This window comes from Frankliniella occidentalis, unplaced genomic scaffold (assembly GCF_000697945.3).
Source record: "Frankliniella occidentalis isolate FOCC.00 unplaced genomic scaffold, Focc_3.1 Scaffold449, whole genome shotgun sequence".
Taxonomy (NCBI): Eukaryota; Metazoa; Arthropoda; class Insecta; order Thysanoptera; family Thripidae; genus Frankliniella; species Frankliniella occidentalis.
Genome location: NW_026267568.1, coordinates 114,689 through 129,131, shown reverse-complemented (window position 1 = coordinate 129,131; position 14,443 = coordinate 114,689). Strand labels below are relative to the sequence as shown.

Genomic DNA, 14,443 nt, shown 5'->3' with positions numbered 1-14,443 from the left:
CTTTTGGTTCCGCCAGAAACCACCCCCGTCCAGAGAAACTTGAGTTTTAAGGGGTGGTCTTTTGAATCTGGCTGGCAGCGTGCAGTGGGCTGCATTTATCATGTGCTTTTACGGTATGGACATCACAGACCCATCATGATATGTTCAATATACAACGCAATTTGTATGGAGAACAAGCACCTGTTGTCTCCTTTAAGTGTTATTGTCAGCAAAATTCATGTTTGGAAATGGCATTGCATAAAATAGGTGGAGACATGTACAAGAGACATTTTCCCAATTTCTTGAAACCAAACATATGTCTGTTTGGTATTATTGTTTTTTTAAAATAGCATCCTGCTGACTTGGTACGAAAATAGTACCGGTAAATGAGACCGAGTGTGTGGTGTCATTTAAGAAATGTTTGCATTTTAAAGAAAGTAATTGACCTGTAATATAACAAGTACATATGTTGTAAGCTTTTATTCAGAGTAGAAAATAATTTTTCCTGTGTCCTTATGTTACATAGTCTTTAATTTGCTGTGATTTTATAATGATCAAATCGATGAAAGGTAGGAGTCAAACTTCAGAGTGTTCTTAACTTTTGGTGTGCACCTGTCAAAACACTTGCATTCAGTTTTGATGAATTTGAAATTTGATCTCTGTACAATGTCAAAATTTAACTATTGAAGGACCTTAATAGCAGATTGGAAGAGTTCATAAGTACCAGTCTTGACAGAAAATAATAATTACTTGCCACACGTAACAAGGCTCATTTAAATTTGACGTTATTGATGATATCTATGAACAATTCTCTTTATTGATCAAAACAAGTAATACAAACAGATATGTAAAAGAACACTCAAAATTGGTCAGTTAGGGATGATTGATTAATTGTTAATAGTATGTAATGCAGCAAAACTGGCTCATAATTGCCCAACTAGATTTGAAGAGAGAACAACATATGTTGCACATTCGCAGAAGAAATCCTTTGACTGAACTAGACATGGTAAAATAATATTATTGTATAACATTGCCCTTCTTGGGTGCAGTAAAAAGATTAATTCTCCTCTATCAATGTAAACTATGGCAATTACTGGAGAGATTTATGGTTCATAATAAAAGTTTAAACAAATTGTAGCAGTATGACTGATAGCCCTTCTAACACATGCAGCATTTGGAGCCACTTTTCTATGCAATTTATGTGTGGCATAACATTCCAGAGGTATAACATTCATTGCTCAAAACCCAATGTTATGACCACAGTAGTGTACCCTGTCCCTACTATCCAGAGAGTGTATTTCAATCTATGTTAACAAAAAATAAGTTTTGGGTTCAAAAACAAGTATACGGTATACTTGGTACACTGTTTTCCACACTTTCTCTTTAAATGATTTGCGTAAGATTTACTCCTAATGATTGTTTGAGAAAGACTTATATTTCAAGGCAGACAAATGACAAACGCAGGAAAGAAAATTATTGACCATAGTGTATTTAAAATGTATGTACATGTGAAATGAGTTGTTTACCTCAGAGACCTTATAACAATACAACACAACGTGATCTCCAAGAAGAACAGAAGTACCTTCATATGAAACCTGCTCCTAACAAGGAAAATTTGGAAGGTCAACTCTATACTTTCATTAAGACAAGGGCATGATTATTCAACTCTCTAAATACGTATTTACAACCATCTCACATACAGAGATAAGATAGTAGCAACAATACAATATTACAAATATCACAACTTCTGTAGCCACAATGTTGTCAGATTCCAAAACTTTTTCTTTGGGTGTACTTGTACTAGACCAGATCTTTAAAAAGCTTGAATGAATCGCAACATGATACAAACTTAACAACTCAAATGTATTTATGCCAGTGCTCTGGGGGAAGCCGAAAATTGATGGCGGGCCTATAATCGGCTTGACAAACACAAATAGCCTCCATAAATTGCAAAGTGCAAATTCTACATCTACATAACTACTGCAAATATCTGAATACAGACAACTTTCTCATCTGATTTTTCATAAAAATTAACAAGAATCATAATTTGATTGGATCAAAAATTGATACGGATAATATGTAAGAGAGGTGCCTTTGACTAAGCTTCAGAGCTAAAAGACTAAGTGTTCAGAAGGCAAGTAAAACACAATTTTTTAACACTATATGGCATACTAAACTGAAAATCCCCCAAAACCAAAACCATAAAAGGAGTACAGTACACATGACCAATCCAAGCCAACCATTTACATTTCCAAAATAAGTCTTTATGATAACCACAGTAAAAATATACAATACTCATGGGTAGGTAGCACTAAACAGTTAGAGAGGAGCCTCTGAGGATATTGTATCTAGAGAAAGCATTACTCTTCTAGGAATTCCACACACACACACCCAACGTGGAATCATGCTACCACAAATGTGATGAAACAGTTGGGTGAAAGAATATACCAATAAAACTACACTTTAGCCATTATGACTCATCCATGAGATAAGCTTATAGAGCAAATATGCTGCAACTGAAGCATATAACATTTTTTCTCTCTGTTGCATTTGTACATTATCCAATTCAACAGCCATAACACGGCGATTCAGCTTGGCTAGTTGCCTCCTCAGGTGCATGATTTCCTCGCTGGTAGTGATACCTTCTCCTCCAGCAGACGGCATGGGAGTCCAGTCCCTGATAAATTGTAAATACAGAATTGTGATAATACTTAGCAAAGCAGTCAGTCAGTTGAAGCAAAAACTCAAGTTTGACCTTACCTCTGAATTAGGCTGTGGTCATGTTCATTGTGCCTGGTCTTAAAAGGAGTGATTTGATTTATTTCAGAATTAGATCCAGAGTCAAACTTTCCACTGATTTCCCTTTCAGGAGGACTATTCCTTGGATAATCATCCGCAGAAGGAAAGTAGTGATCATCCAATGTTAGCACACGGGGAGGAGTCTGTAAAACCATTTAAATTTCATTTAGTGTAGTACTTCAGATTAAAGCCAATATAGGCACAATCTACAGAGGTACAGTACTGGCAAATTTTATTTTACCTGCACACGAATAAAATCTGGTTCAGGAGGCATCACTGCATTTTCCAATAAGATTTCTCGTGGGGGAGCTCTGGTGCCAATGTGTTGCTCCTCACCTAGATGACAAAACAAAGATTCCAGTTTTTAACAAAAATAATAATCAAATTTATATGAGAATGTGTGAAATAATTTGGATACATACCAACAACAAGAATCCTATCTGGAACATGCATATCAAATTTCTCATTCACCCAGTTGTGTCGTTGATTTTCATCCATGTCACCACCACCGACTCTTATACTCTTTGGCACCTGCATTTTCTGGCTTATGTCAGCAGTGAATGTAGGATCATAAAAGTGGTCCAATTCACCCTTAAAATGGGTGGGGCTTGCAATTTTTGACATGGTGACCCTGATTCACCTTAGTTCTGAAAAATGGAAGTTGGACCCAAATAAGATAAAGCTGATCAAACAAGATTGAAGTGATAAGAGATATTGAATGAATGAATGAATGAATGAATGAATGAATAAATTAATATGTGAAAACAGGAATTAAAAGCGGAGGCCTGGTTATACAAAGAACTGGAGTGTACAGTATTAAGATGGAAAGACACCTCACAAAACATAAAATTTAAACAAAACACCACAACTACTAACAGGAATAATATCTTCACAAAAGTAGTTAACATAGAGCTGATTATATTTGACAACCATTTCAGCGTAGAGTAACTTACAAACAAAATGAAAAACAAAACAGTGACTGTTGTAAAATTTAATTTTTCTGCAAGAACTTTAACAAGAAATGAGTTGGAAATAGCATTTTAGGTTAGGACAGGGGAATGAATAGGTGTTCCATGGTTTATAATTGGCCAATGAAGCCTAAAGAGAGTGAGGTGCAAGAATACTCCTGTCGTTTTAATAATCCCCGGTAAATTCTTTGAAACAACCACTGAGTTCGTTCTGTAAAATGACGAAGGTCCGTCCCACAGCATTCAGGAATGCACAAACAAGATTCAAGAAACTAGGGAGAGAGAATGACCAAACAAGTGTGGCGAATGATGATGAAATGAGTTAAATTTAGATGTGCACTCACCGAAATAAATCAACGATAAAGAATATGAAGAGAGAATATATCAAAAAATAAGCATCACCCCTTTCTTTCTCAACTTCTCAAAATTATCGTTAGTGGTCTCGAACGTCCACGTCCGTCAGTGCTGCCAGCATGTGCTGAACATACCGAGTCATTCAGAAGCGAGTGGTTCCTGGAGCCGTTTTGATCTCAAGGTAATTTTAACGTTTAATGAATGAATAAAACTACTAAAGGAAACCCTTTGCATTTCCTTGAACGGCATTAACAAAATACAAAGTGGACAATATATTTTTAGATGGCAGTCTGCGAGCGAGATGTGCCGCGAATATTCAATGTTATGGCAAAAAAAAATGAAATTGGCTTAAATTGGTGACGTTAGGGGATCAGCCTCAACAGAAAAAGGAAGAGAATTCCAGGTTCTATTTTGACTAAACATTATAATTTTCTGGAGCTTTTCATTAGCCATTCAACTATTTAAAAAAAAAATGTTTAACAGGTTTTAGACGCTTTATTTATATAAAAGGAAAATGAAGTAAACAAGCTGTTATAAGTTTCATGTGCAATACAACGAGTAAAATAATAGGTCTTTAAGTAATAACAAGGTAACAAATTGTGCAGAAGCAAATAATCACGAAATTTCAAACAAAAAAACATCATTATGAAAGGTACACCTCAAGGCACTTAGTAGAATTTTATTTGCATGGTGAAAATATATGCTTACAATAGGCTAAGGACATTGGTTTTGAAGGAGTCTCTCCACGAAAAACTTATTTGACATTAACTTTTCAAAGAAGCTGGTATCTTTGGCAATCCAAATTCATCCACTAAAACACCATCCTGTAGGCAAAAGAGAGTTATTGGTATTTTATTTTCAGTTACAGACAATTGTAAGAAAGAAAGGGACATGTAAAAACAGACCTTATTTCGTAAATCAATGCTATCTGCACCAGGTTCGCGATCAGGAGCAGCAGGAGCTGACACGGCATCATCTAAGTATGAAGTGTCATCGTCTAGTGCAATCTCATCTCCAAGTGCATCGAGCTCAGCTTCTAGCTCAGATTCATCAATATCAGGTGTGCCATATGAGCGACCCAATGCTTCTTGTACTTCTTCTGACATTTCAAGCATATCTGCCATATCATCTTGAATATCCTAAAATATATAAATAAAACCACATTAAAGATGATTGAACCGCACCAACACCACCAAACAGGAAGCTAGCTTTCTTACCTCAATCTCGTCAATATTGATTTTCTTGAATTCTTTTTGCATAGATTTCACTCCAGCTTTCATAGCAACAACTGTTGATTGGGTATCTTTTATTGATTGGTGAGCATAATTAGCCTGTTCCATGTTGAATGCTTGTTGCCTGAGGTTATCAGACTGTGTCTCATACCTTAAAATGTACAGAATTCAGATAAGTAAAACAACTTAATTGAAAACACAATGGCATTGAAGACAAATACAATGACACAAGCAAAGTGTTAACTAACATTTTCTTCTGTTTCAAAACACGTAGTGCCTTTTGTTTGACAGCGTTCTTTGCAGGACCCTCCCGCATCTTCTTCAGTTGGTCCTTGTACTTAACAAGCTCTTGCTCCAATCGTTGGACTTTCTTGTCAATTGATTCTGCCCGACTGTCAACCTAGGCAAAGGAATATGACTAAACAAAAGCAAAAGCAAAGCTACTTGGAATTAACTATTTTATGTGAGGTTAAAAAGACTAAAACGATAAGTCAACATATCAAGCACTATCAGTTTTCAGAATGGGATCTGGTGAGGTTATGAAGATAGACTGTCAAAAAATGAAAAAATTGTCTTGATGTGTATTTTGACTTACCCCAGCGATACAATCCGTCAAGTTTGGAGGTGGCTCCGTGGGCTTTGCTTTCCCGAAAAGACGATTCATTTTGCTAACTCTTCGACTGTCACAGCCAAACAATTAAGTGAATGAAAGAAGCTTTTCGTTGTTCTTGCCTAATGTTGTTGAAGGTGTTGTTTAGTCTTGTATGACTAACAACGTCGTCTGATGTCGGGCAGAAAACGTTAGTCCGGAAACTTAGATCGAGGGGAAGGGAAGGGGAAGGAACCAAGGGGGAGGGGGAGGAGAGGGCGGCAAACAGAAACCTTGCAGCAACACAACTAGCACTGCTGTTAAATGGGTGGCCTGGCTGTAGGCGGAGGATGACGGATTGAGTCAGGAGTCCGATAAGGCCAAGCTGGTTCCTACCAGTTTTGGGTTTGTTGGTTTTTTGCTGTTATTTTGACTATTATAAAAAAATTGATGCTATTGAGAACTTCTTGGGACAGCTCAGCCAAACCAAATGTATTGCAGAGTTTAGTGAAATACATTGAAGGGCAAGAGGAAGATATTAAAGAGTGAATGAAAATTTCATCTGGTCATGTTGTCATGTAAATTTATTCTTGCATTGAAGCAGTAACTCTAGGATTTTTTGATTATTGTATTTTTTACAACAATTTTATTTGTCATTTTCTACCCAAAATAAAACATGATTCAGTCAACAGAATGAACATTATTTTCCTGTTATCACAGCCACTTTAATTCCCATTAAAATAAAAAACCGCTCTCCTGCATTTTTTTGGAAGCAGGAAAAATTTGCAGTCTATTGTAAGTACACACATTTCTTGCAAAATAGAGATTATAATTTACACAATAGGCCTTCTCCTGCTGCATTTTTTTGGAAGCGGGAGATATTTGCAGTCTGTTATAAGTACACTTTTTTCATGAAAATAGAGATAACAATTACACCATAGGTGTAAAACCAAATACAAAAATATGTGCTTACTTTATTTCTCATGGATGATGCTCAATAAGCATATCATGCGACAAGTCGTGAGACCAGTAAGAAAACAAAGGTTTTTTGAACAGTCCAGCATGCGCTAGTCATTTGCCAAAGCGCAAGCACAAAATAATGGAAAGGACCACTCTACATTTTAACTTACATTTAACAAGAGATTCATTAGGTGGAATAGCTTTCTCACATTTTTCTGTGAAGGTTACAATCAAGAAAAAATAGAAATCATTACCACAAATCTTACTGAATGGGTAGTATTAATACAGAACTTACTATGTAATAAACAACTGCAATAACAACAAAGGTGGAGTGTGCAGTCATTATTGCCTCCTCCAACTGGTTTAGAAGACTATCCTATTTCACCTATAACACAGAAGATGAGCTATGCATGAACTGTCAATTCAATAAAGTATGGAATTTAAATTAAAATAATAAAATTAAAACTTAAAAACAAGTATAGGTAGGTAATTAATTTTCATACCAGAAAAGGTACTGTCTCTTTGACCACACACTAAAGTCAACTTCTAGTTCAGAATCACTGCAGATAGTCAAAAGACCAAACTGTCACTCGGTTTACAGTTATTGATTTTTTTTGTGTGTGTGAGTGTTTAGAGTAGAGAGATGACTGAAAATTAATTCATCAACACTCTTTACACAAATTACTATTGATGCTTCCTAAACTTTCTATTGTTGCGAGCGGCGCTGGGCCGCTGAACTTGGGTCAGTGACATGTTTCAGTCATATCAACTACAACTGTACGTTTCCAGCCAAAAACAAAGTAGCCAGAGGCTGATCCTGCCACAACAGCGAGACACAGCCAAACATTGTAGGTCATGAAGATAAGCATCAGAAGGTAGCTAACAGTCAGCTGAACTATGTGCAGACATGTTTGCACTACATGCTTCTGACTGAACATCTTAGGTCTGTAACAAAGAAATAACTTATAGCAAATATAGAAATGCTTCACAATATAAGCACATGTTACACAGAAAAAAAGTTCGTCTTATAGACGGAGGTACCCAGAATAGAGGGAGTAAAAATAGCACAAGGTGGCAAAAACAAGGCAAAAGGAGAAACATTTAAACATTTCCTCTAAATCTATAAGTGTACATGAAATTTTCGCAGCATGCATGGCACATTGGAGAACTGAAATTGGAAGACCAATAAGTTTCAGAAACGTGCAAAAATGGTGCAAAAGCCAGCTCAAAAAAAGGCCCATGCAAAAATTAACTTGCAGAGTGTTACAAATTTTAGAGCACTTTGAAATAATCAAAGGGTGCATCCGAAGGTGCATCTCACAATGAGTTTGTATTACTTAGGCAGGAACATGACAATAGGCTGTACCATAGCAAATCCAGACCTGCTAAAATAATTCAAAGATGCAAAGATGCAGAAAGCTAAATAGAAATGAAAGAATATGGAGAAAAGCCCAGAAAAAATTGTTTTGAAATATAGAAAACTTACTCTTCTTTGCGAATAATTTCTCGGACAACACTGAAATTTTTAAAAACAAATTTGTTGAAACAAAATAATTTTTCCCACAAAAATTGTTGTTTTTACTCGAGTTGATGCCCATGTAACAAACTATATTATAGAAATGCTGTTTTTACTCCACCCTTCGGCGACGTAGGTACTTCTCGATAAGAAAGAATACTCACGTTTTATGATTTTCTGCATCTGGAACTGCATTACCATCCACTGCTCTATAGTGTAAGGCATTATATGTTTTCCACAATAAGTTTTCCCTAAAATGTTTAAACCATATTTAATAAATACTTGAACAACTTAAAATCAAGATGAATCAAAACAGAGCCTACAAACCTGTAATATTTGATTCCTTCATAAATGAATGCCATGAAGAAGATGCCAACGCAAGATAACAACAATGTTGATACTCCCCCAACTTGCCAACCTTTAAATAAAACTGTCTCCATGACACCGAAATGAAACTGTAAAAATAAAAAAAAATTCACATGTCGTAAGGGTAAGGTGGCTGATTAGCCCTCCTAAACTCCACTTCTGTAACTAAGACAGTGCCGTCCGCGCGCGTTGGCGGGTTTGCCTCTCATAGCAGACTGTGGCGCCTTACACGTAGGTAACCCGCACGCACGTATTCATGCAGCATTCATGCAGCATTCATGCTTTATGGTGGATTTAGTCTCGTAAGGCCCGTGGTCTCACCAGACTAAATCCACCATTACATCTCGGCAAATCTAGTCGGTTGCATTCTGAGTCACAGAAGTAATTAAATAATAAATAAATAGATAAGTAACAGATGATACATACGGTCATAGACATTGACATCCCCGAATGATCCATCCCAGAATGTGATGCATGGCCCACCTGACAACGCACGTGGGATTACAGCATATTTTTAATCCGTAGTCAAGACAAACTACTTTACAAAAAACAAAATAACTACCATAGAGTGATTAGACATGGAGTGGTCCATCACGGAGTGATCCATCATTGAGTGGTCCATCATGGAGTGGTTCATCGTCGAGTGGTCAACCGCAGCGTTTTTCATCGCAGAATGGTCCATCATGGAGTGGTTCATGGCAGAGTGGTCCATCATGGAGTGATCCATCATGGAGTGGTCCATTGCAGAGTGCTCCATCATGGAGTGGTTCATTGCAGAATGGTCCATCATGGAGTGGTCCATCATGGAGGGGTTTGACCCAAATCCGTATCGTAGTTCACCTGTACAAAATAAAAATATTTTACATTAATTTATACTTACTTGGTTCCACTTCTCTTTTGCTCTTCTAATGCATTGAAACTTGACAAATTGCAGTAGAGAGGCATGAGAGAGGGCAGCAAGCCCGAGTCTAAGTACTCCTCGGAGAAGGGGGGAGAGGAGGGGCGAGGAGGGGCGAGGGGGAGGGCAGAGTAGGGAGGGAGGGGGGGGGGAGGATTTGTTCTTAACTTCACCTCCACTTCTTCAAAGGCAAAAGTGAAAAGGCATTGGAGAATCGAACGCCAATCCCGTTAATAATGGTCATGAATGTTTCTTGGCCGGCAGGGCGCGCTGAGGAGAGGGCCATGCAGGCTGAGCAGACCCGCAGCACTGCTGGTGTGGGGCATCCCCACCCCCATTCCCTGGCAAAGAGGGGTCGTCATGGAGACCCACGACATTCCAGGGGCGAGGGTGGCATCCCTTCTAGTCACGCCTCCCATCCCAAATGAGCGTCTCTCTCGCACTCAAGGAGGTGGTTGGGGCGCCGCACGCACCACACACCGCTCACTCATGCACTGGTAAAACAAGTGTGCAATATTTGCACACCAACGTGTGCAAGTTGTGGTTTTGCACATTACATGGTGTTTAACTCAAGTTGCACACTTGCGTGGTGCACTCTAAATGTCAAGGACAATTTTTGTAACTAGCACCGGACTTCTGCGTGCATAACTGAATTCAGATACAATATTGTGACTTGCTAGTCACTAAATGTGTGTTGGTAGTTACAATATTGTATCTGAGCTAGTTATGCACACAGAAGTCCGGTGCTAGTTACAAAAATTGTCCTTGGACATTTAGAGTGTGTGCAAATTTAGACGTTTTGTAAACGTTTAAATTCTGCACACTTGGACACACACAGTTCTATGCTGTCAATAGGGAACCATACGGTGTGCAGCTGTTATACGTTTCGGAAGGGTCGAAAGTTTAAACACCAACTGACGTATAACATAGTTAGACATCACAAAGAGTCTAGAAAATGCAAACTTGAACTTAAACGGCAATGCGAGAACTCGTAGCGCCTGTTAGGTAGGCAACATCTTGGTTGCAGTGCAAAGGTGTATTGCGGGTTGGCCTACCCTGAGTCTTGCAATTCTCCCAGCCAGCTCCCGTAATTAGGCAAATGCATCTGAGGAAAATGGACGAACTTTCTGGACGATCCCTAATATGGTGACAGGTTTCTTGCGTTAGGTTGGTGCACTCTCGTGAGAAAACGCTTCACCTAACATTACACCTAACATTACAACAGTGCGCTCTCTTTGGAAGACGATTTGAAATGTGCTCCGCGGCTCCGCCCGTTGATCAGAGCTATGCATGCACCCCCTCGCGGTAGGCCCTCGGTAAGGTTGATTAAAAAATCTAGGCTTACGAATGGAAACAGAACTTCAAGACAATTAATTTTTCAAGTCAATTTTTACGTAATAGGCCCAAAGCTAGGTCAACAGGGCAAAACAAATATACTTCTGACTTTTCGTCCTCCAGGAGCTGCCACAGGGGTAGGCCAGGAAACGGATACATTCTGAATACATTTAAGAAGCTGCCCCAGAAGTCGCTAGGCTTCAGGTTCGACTAATTACTTTCATGTCAAAAACAGGGTGTTTATCCCAAATTCGCGTTTTGTTTTGGCGATATAAACTATCCGGTCGCACAGAAATTTCATGAGAATGAAATCGTCTCTTCTCTTTGAGATGCAGCAAACCTTTTTGCAGCTGTAACCGGACAAAAGGCTCCACCTAAGTTCGACACTCAACGCCGCGGCCATTTCGCTCGCCGCCAAACTTTGCAATATCCGAAAGAATGCCAAAATCTTGCATTCAAAGAGAATTAATCCCAAAATGATTTGTCAAGAAAAACGGCCACGGAGTTTAACTGTTAAATTCCTGCAAAGCATCACAGTCTTCCGCTTCGCAATTTGCAAATCGTCTTCAAGGCAATGCTTTAGGAATTTAACAGTGCGCGCCCGGAAGTGTGTGAATGTCGCACACTTGTAGTATATGTGTGAACGCAATTCGTACACATAGAGCCACATGCTTGTGACTTCCAACGAGAAAAATCACCCGGCCTCCAGTGTACGAATGGGGCATTCACGCACACGTAAAGCTTATGAACATTTTTATTCATAGCTTACTGAGTTCTGAGTACGTATACACAGAACTCAGTAAGCTATGAATAAAAATGTTCATAAGCTTTTAGTGTGCGCACCTAAAGTGAGAGACATTCGCACACTTGCATTTCCCGGGTCTTTTCGACTGCTCGATAGACCCACCCGTTTGAGAACTCGGTCGGGGGAAGTGCCACACGCTGCTCGCGGCAAGGCACCGGCGGGCCGACTACCAGAGCCCCTCGAGACTATATGGGCTGATCGGGCCTCCCAGGACTCTCAAACAGACTCTACGCCGCACCTGCGGCTCGGCACGGACCATCCGCGTCCAAAACACAGCTGGCGCAGCGGGCGCAGCTGGCGCGAGAAAGGTGGCGCGATACGGCACACACAGGACCACGTGTACCGGACCACCGACCGCCCCCGCCCGCGCGGCCCGCGGGTACAAAGTACAGTCCGCTGCAGTCCGTTTGCAGGGCCTGCAGGGCGCCCCCTGCTCAGAGTCCTATATGCAGCTCTGCGCGGCTCCGCGATCTACGACAGCGAGATGAAATGTGGGTGAGTTGGGACACGCCGCGGGCGGCCGGGCCGAGCTGCTGGGACTCACGCAACACAACTAGAGCAACGGTATGGGGTGGGGGGTGAGGGGCGCCCCCCCCCCCTCCCCCTCTGATGCCTAGAAGAGGCCAACTGTAGGGTAGGTAGGCAAACTGCAAGGCTTTGTCCTACAAGTAGGGCACCCTGCCTCCGCCACTCCCCCTCCTTTCTCTCTCTCTCTCTCTCCTGCCTCCCTTGAAATAGCGGCCTGGATCTGGCCGGCGCACGCGCGGGGCTGCGGTCCGAGCGAGGAGACACTACCTGAGCCGACCTGTGCCACGCGCCAGGCTGCAGACCGAGCGAGGAGACACTAGGAGACACTGGGAGACACTGGGAGACACTGGGAGACACTCTGAGCCACGCGCCAGGCTGCAGATCGAGCGAGGAGACACTACCTGAGCCGGCCTGAGCCACGCGCCAGCTGTGCAAGCGCTAATTAACGTAACGATGGATATTAAGCAGCCAAACAAGTGCGACATTATTTGGAGGGACGAGCGACACCCTGTCAAGAAAAAAAAATGGCCGTGCAAAATTTGTGTCATCAGCAGTACGGGACGTTGCGCACTCAGGAAACGCGTATCTTTCCGGGACACAAAAATCTGGACTTTGCCGTAGCCAACACAATTTTCGTCGCGCTACTGAAAAATTTCCTGCAATTCGACAAAATTCGTTCCATTAAATGAATTTTTTCGTCACCCAAATGAAAAATATGACTTTTTGGTAAGAAATTTTCACTTTAGCCAAGAAAATTTTGAACCCCAAAAGTGTTCTTCTGGGTGCGTTTTATTTGAAAAGTAATATCAGAATACAAGAATTAAAGTACAAGATGGTCCCCCCGAGACTGACCCTCCAAAATACGGACCCGTATATTCTGATATTATTTTTCAAATAAAACGGCCCATCATTCCGGCGAAAAAAATTAATACAAGAGCATTGCGTCTAAACATGTGTCGTTGCAATTTTCGCCAGAGTATGTAGAGACGAGACCCTCCGACCCCCGGGGCCCGGCCGGGGCCCGAGAGCACGAGTGGCCGTCGAAGTGAATGGACTGAAGGACGTCGCCGAAATAGCCGTCGCGCGGTGGCTGCAGAGCGAGCGAGACCGAGCGAGGCGGCCAGCGAGTCCCAGCTGATGCAATGGCTGCGGCGCGGGATCGTTACATTGGCAACGATAACGACGATTCTCTTATTGGCTGTTTTTATTATTAATTTTTAGTAATAATGGGTATTGATATGGTCATGGCAACAGAAGCGGCCGAAGCAAAGAACCCATGAAAGAATCAATCGCCTGTCGCCCGGCTATGAGCCTCGCTGCGCTGCTGGCTGAACATTTTGGGAGGAGCCACTGCAAATAAGAGCAGCAAGCGCCCGGCTATTGTTCGCCCGTGCAGAGCGCAGATAAAGTGCACGAGTCCCCGGACTCTGGCAACAACGGCCGGGCTGAGAGAGAGAGGGAAGGGGCGAGATAGGGAGGTGGAAGGAGAGACATAAGCGCTCTACAGCTGGCTGTGACCAGGCATTGTATCGAGCTCCACAACCAAAGGGGTTCTGTTTGCTGGTGTGTCGCGTCGCATCATCGTGAGCCGTCGGAAGTTGATATTACTCGTCTAGTTGAACCAGTTCAAGTGCCTCCCACAAAGGTTCGGCTCGCGGGCTTACCGTCCCTATGCGGCGCTTAGAGTGTCTCCAAAATGTACGTCCGGCCCGGCATATTTGCCATTAGGAAACCTGCGCGGTTCAGCCAATGGAAGCTACCGTAGCGCCTGGTCGGTAGGCAACATCTTGCCTACAGTGCACGCGTGCACTGCTGGGTGGCCTACCCTAATTTTCGCAGGCGTCAAGCTCTTGTAATTTTCACGGACGAATCTGAGAAAAGCGGACGTTCTTCCCGGGCGATCCCTTGCGGGCCAGGCGAGTAGACCACCCGCGCGCACACGCGCATATGAGGTACAGACTTCTCAGGTATTTACTTGGAGGGGAGAGGAAGAGGCGAATAAAGTCATTTAGTGATGAGTCCAACGCAAAGCACAGCTAACGGCCAGGCACTCGGCGTGCGCCGCGAGTCACGTGAGTGAGCGCAGTGAGTGAACAGCGGATGGGTGGGTGGGT

The 14,443-nt window shown here is 41.7% G+C and overlaps 3 protein-coding genes across 6 annotated transcripts in view; all 3 read right to left on the bottom strand.

Moving 5' to 3' along the window:
- Positions 1 to 1,392: 1,392 nt before the first annotated feature.
- On the bottom strand, positions 1,393 to 4,253 carry LOC113214452 (transport and Golgi organization protein 11). 2 transcript variants are annotated; one of them, XM_026433814.2, is made up of 5 exons: positions 4,091 to 4,253; positions 3,201 to 3,425; positions 3,020 to 3,114; positions 2,740 to 2,921; positions 1,393 to 2,656 (listed from the first exon to the last, which is right to left on the bottom strand). In XM_026433814.2, exons 2-5 carry the CDS (start codon positions 3,400 to 3,402, stop codon positions 2,443 to 2,445), a joined length of 693 nt encoding a protein of 230 aa, XP_026289599.1. In that variant the 5' UTR covers positions 3,403 to 3,425; positions 4,091 to 4,253; the 3' UTR covers positions 1,393 to 2,442. The 2 variants fall into 2 exon arrangements, with proteins under 2 accessions (XP_026289599.1, XP_052130788.1); XM_052274828.1 differs by lacking the exon at positions 4,091 to 4,253 and adding an exon at positions 3,945 to 3,967.
- Positions 4,254 to 4,575: 322 nt separating this feature from the next.
- On the bottom strand, positions 4,576 to 6,129 carry LOC113214457 (charged multivesicular body protein 5). The gene is made up of 5 exons (XM_026433827.2): positions 5,928 to 6,129; positions 5,581 to 5,732; positions 5,318 to 5,483; positions 5,006 to 5,239; positions 4,576 to 4,924 (listed from the first exon to the last, which is right to left on the bottom strand). The coding sequence occupies exons 1-5, from the start codon at positions 5,994 to 5,996 to the stop codon at positions 4,865 to 4,867; spliced, it is 681 nt and encodes a 226-aa protein (XP_026289612.1). The 5' UTR covers positions 5,997 to 6,129; the 3' UTR covers positions 4,576 to 4,864.
- A 358-nt stretch (positions 6,130 to 6,487) lies between these two features.
- LOC113214456 (high affinity copper uptake protein 1) overlaps positions 6,488 to 14,443 on the bottom strand; it is a 9,988-nt gene continuing 2,032 nt past the window's right edge. Inside the window, exons 1-7 of one of the 3 annotated variants that reach the window (XM_026433825.2) lie at positions 11,904 to 12,046; positions 9,326 to 9,603; positions 9,190 to 9,246; positions 8,725 to 8,852; positions 8,562 to 8,648; positions 8,368 to 8,397; positions 6,488 to 7,826 (exon numbers count right to left, since the gene is read on the bottom strand). In XM_026433825.2, the coding sequence (XP_026289610.1) occupies positions 7,625 to 7,826; positions 8,368 to 8,397; positions 8,562 to 8,648; positions 8,725 to 8,852; positions 9,190 to 9,246; positions 9,326 to 9,568 (747 nt within the window). In that variant the 5' untranslated portion in view covers positions 9,569 to 9,603; positions 11,904 to 12,046 and the 3' untranslated portion in view covers positions 6,488 to 7,624. Of the gene's footprint in view, positions 7,827 to 8,367; positions 8,398 to 8,561; positions 8,649 to 8,724; positions 8,853 to 9,189; positions 9,247 to 9,325; positions 9,604 to 11,903; positions 12,047 to 14,443 lie in introns of those variants that run through there. The other 2 variants (XM_026433824.2, XM_026433826.2) reach the window with 2 other exon arrangements.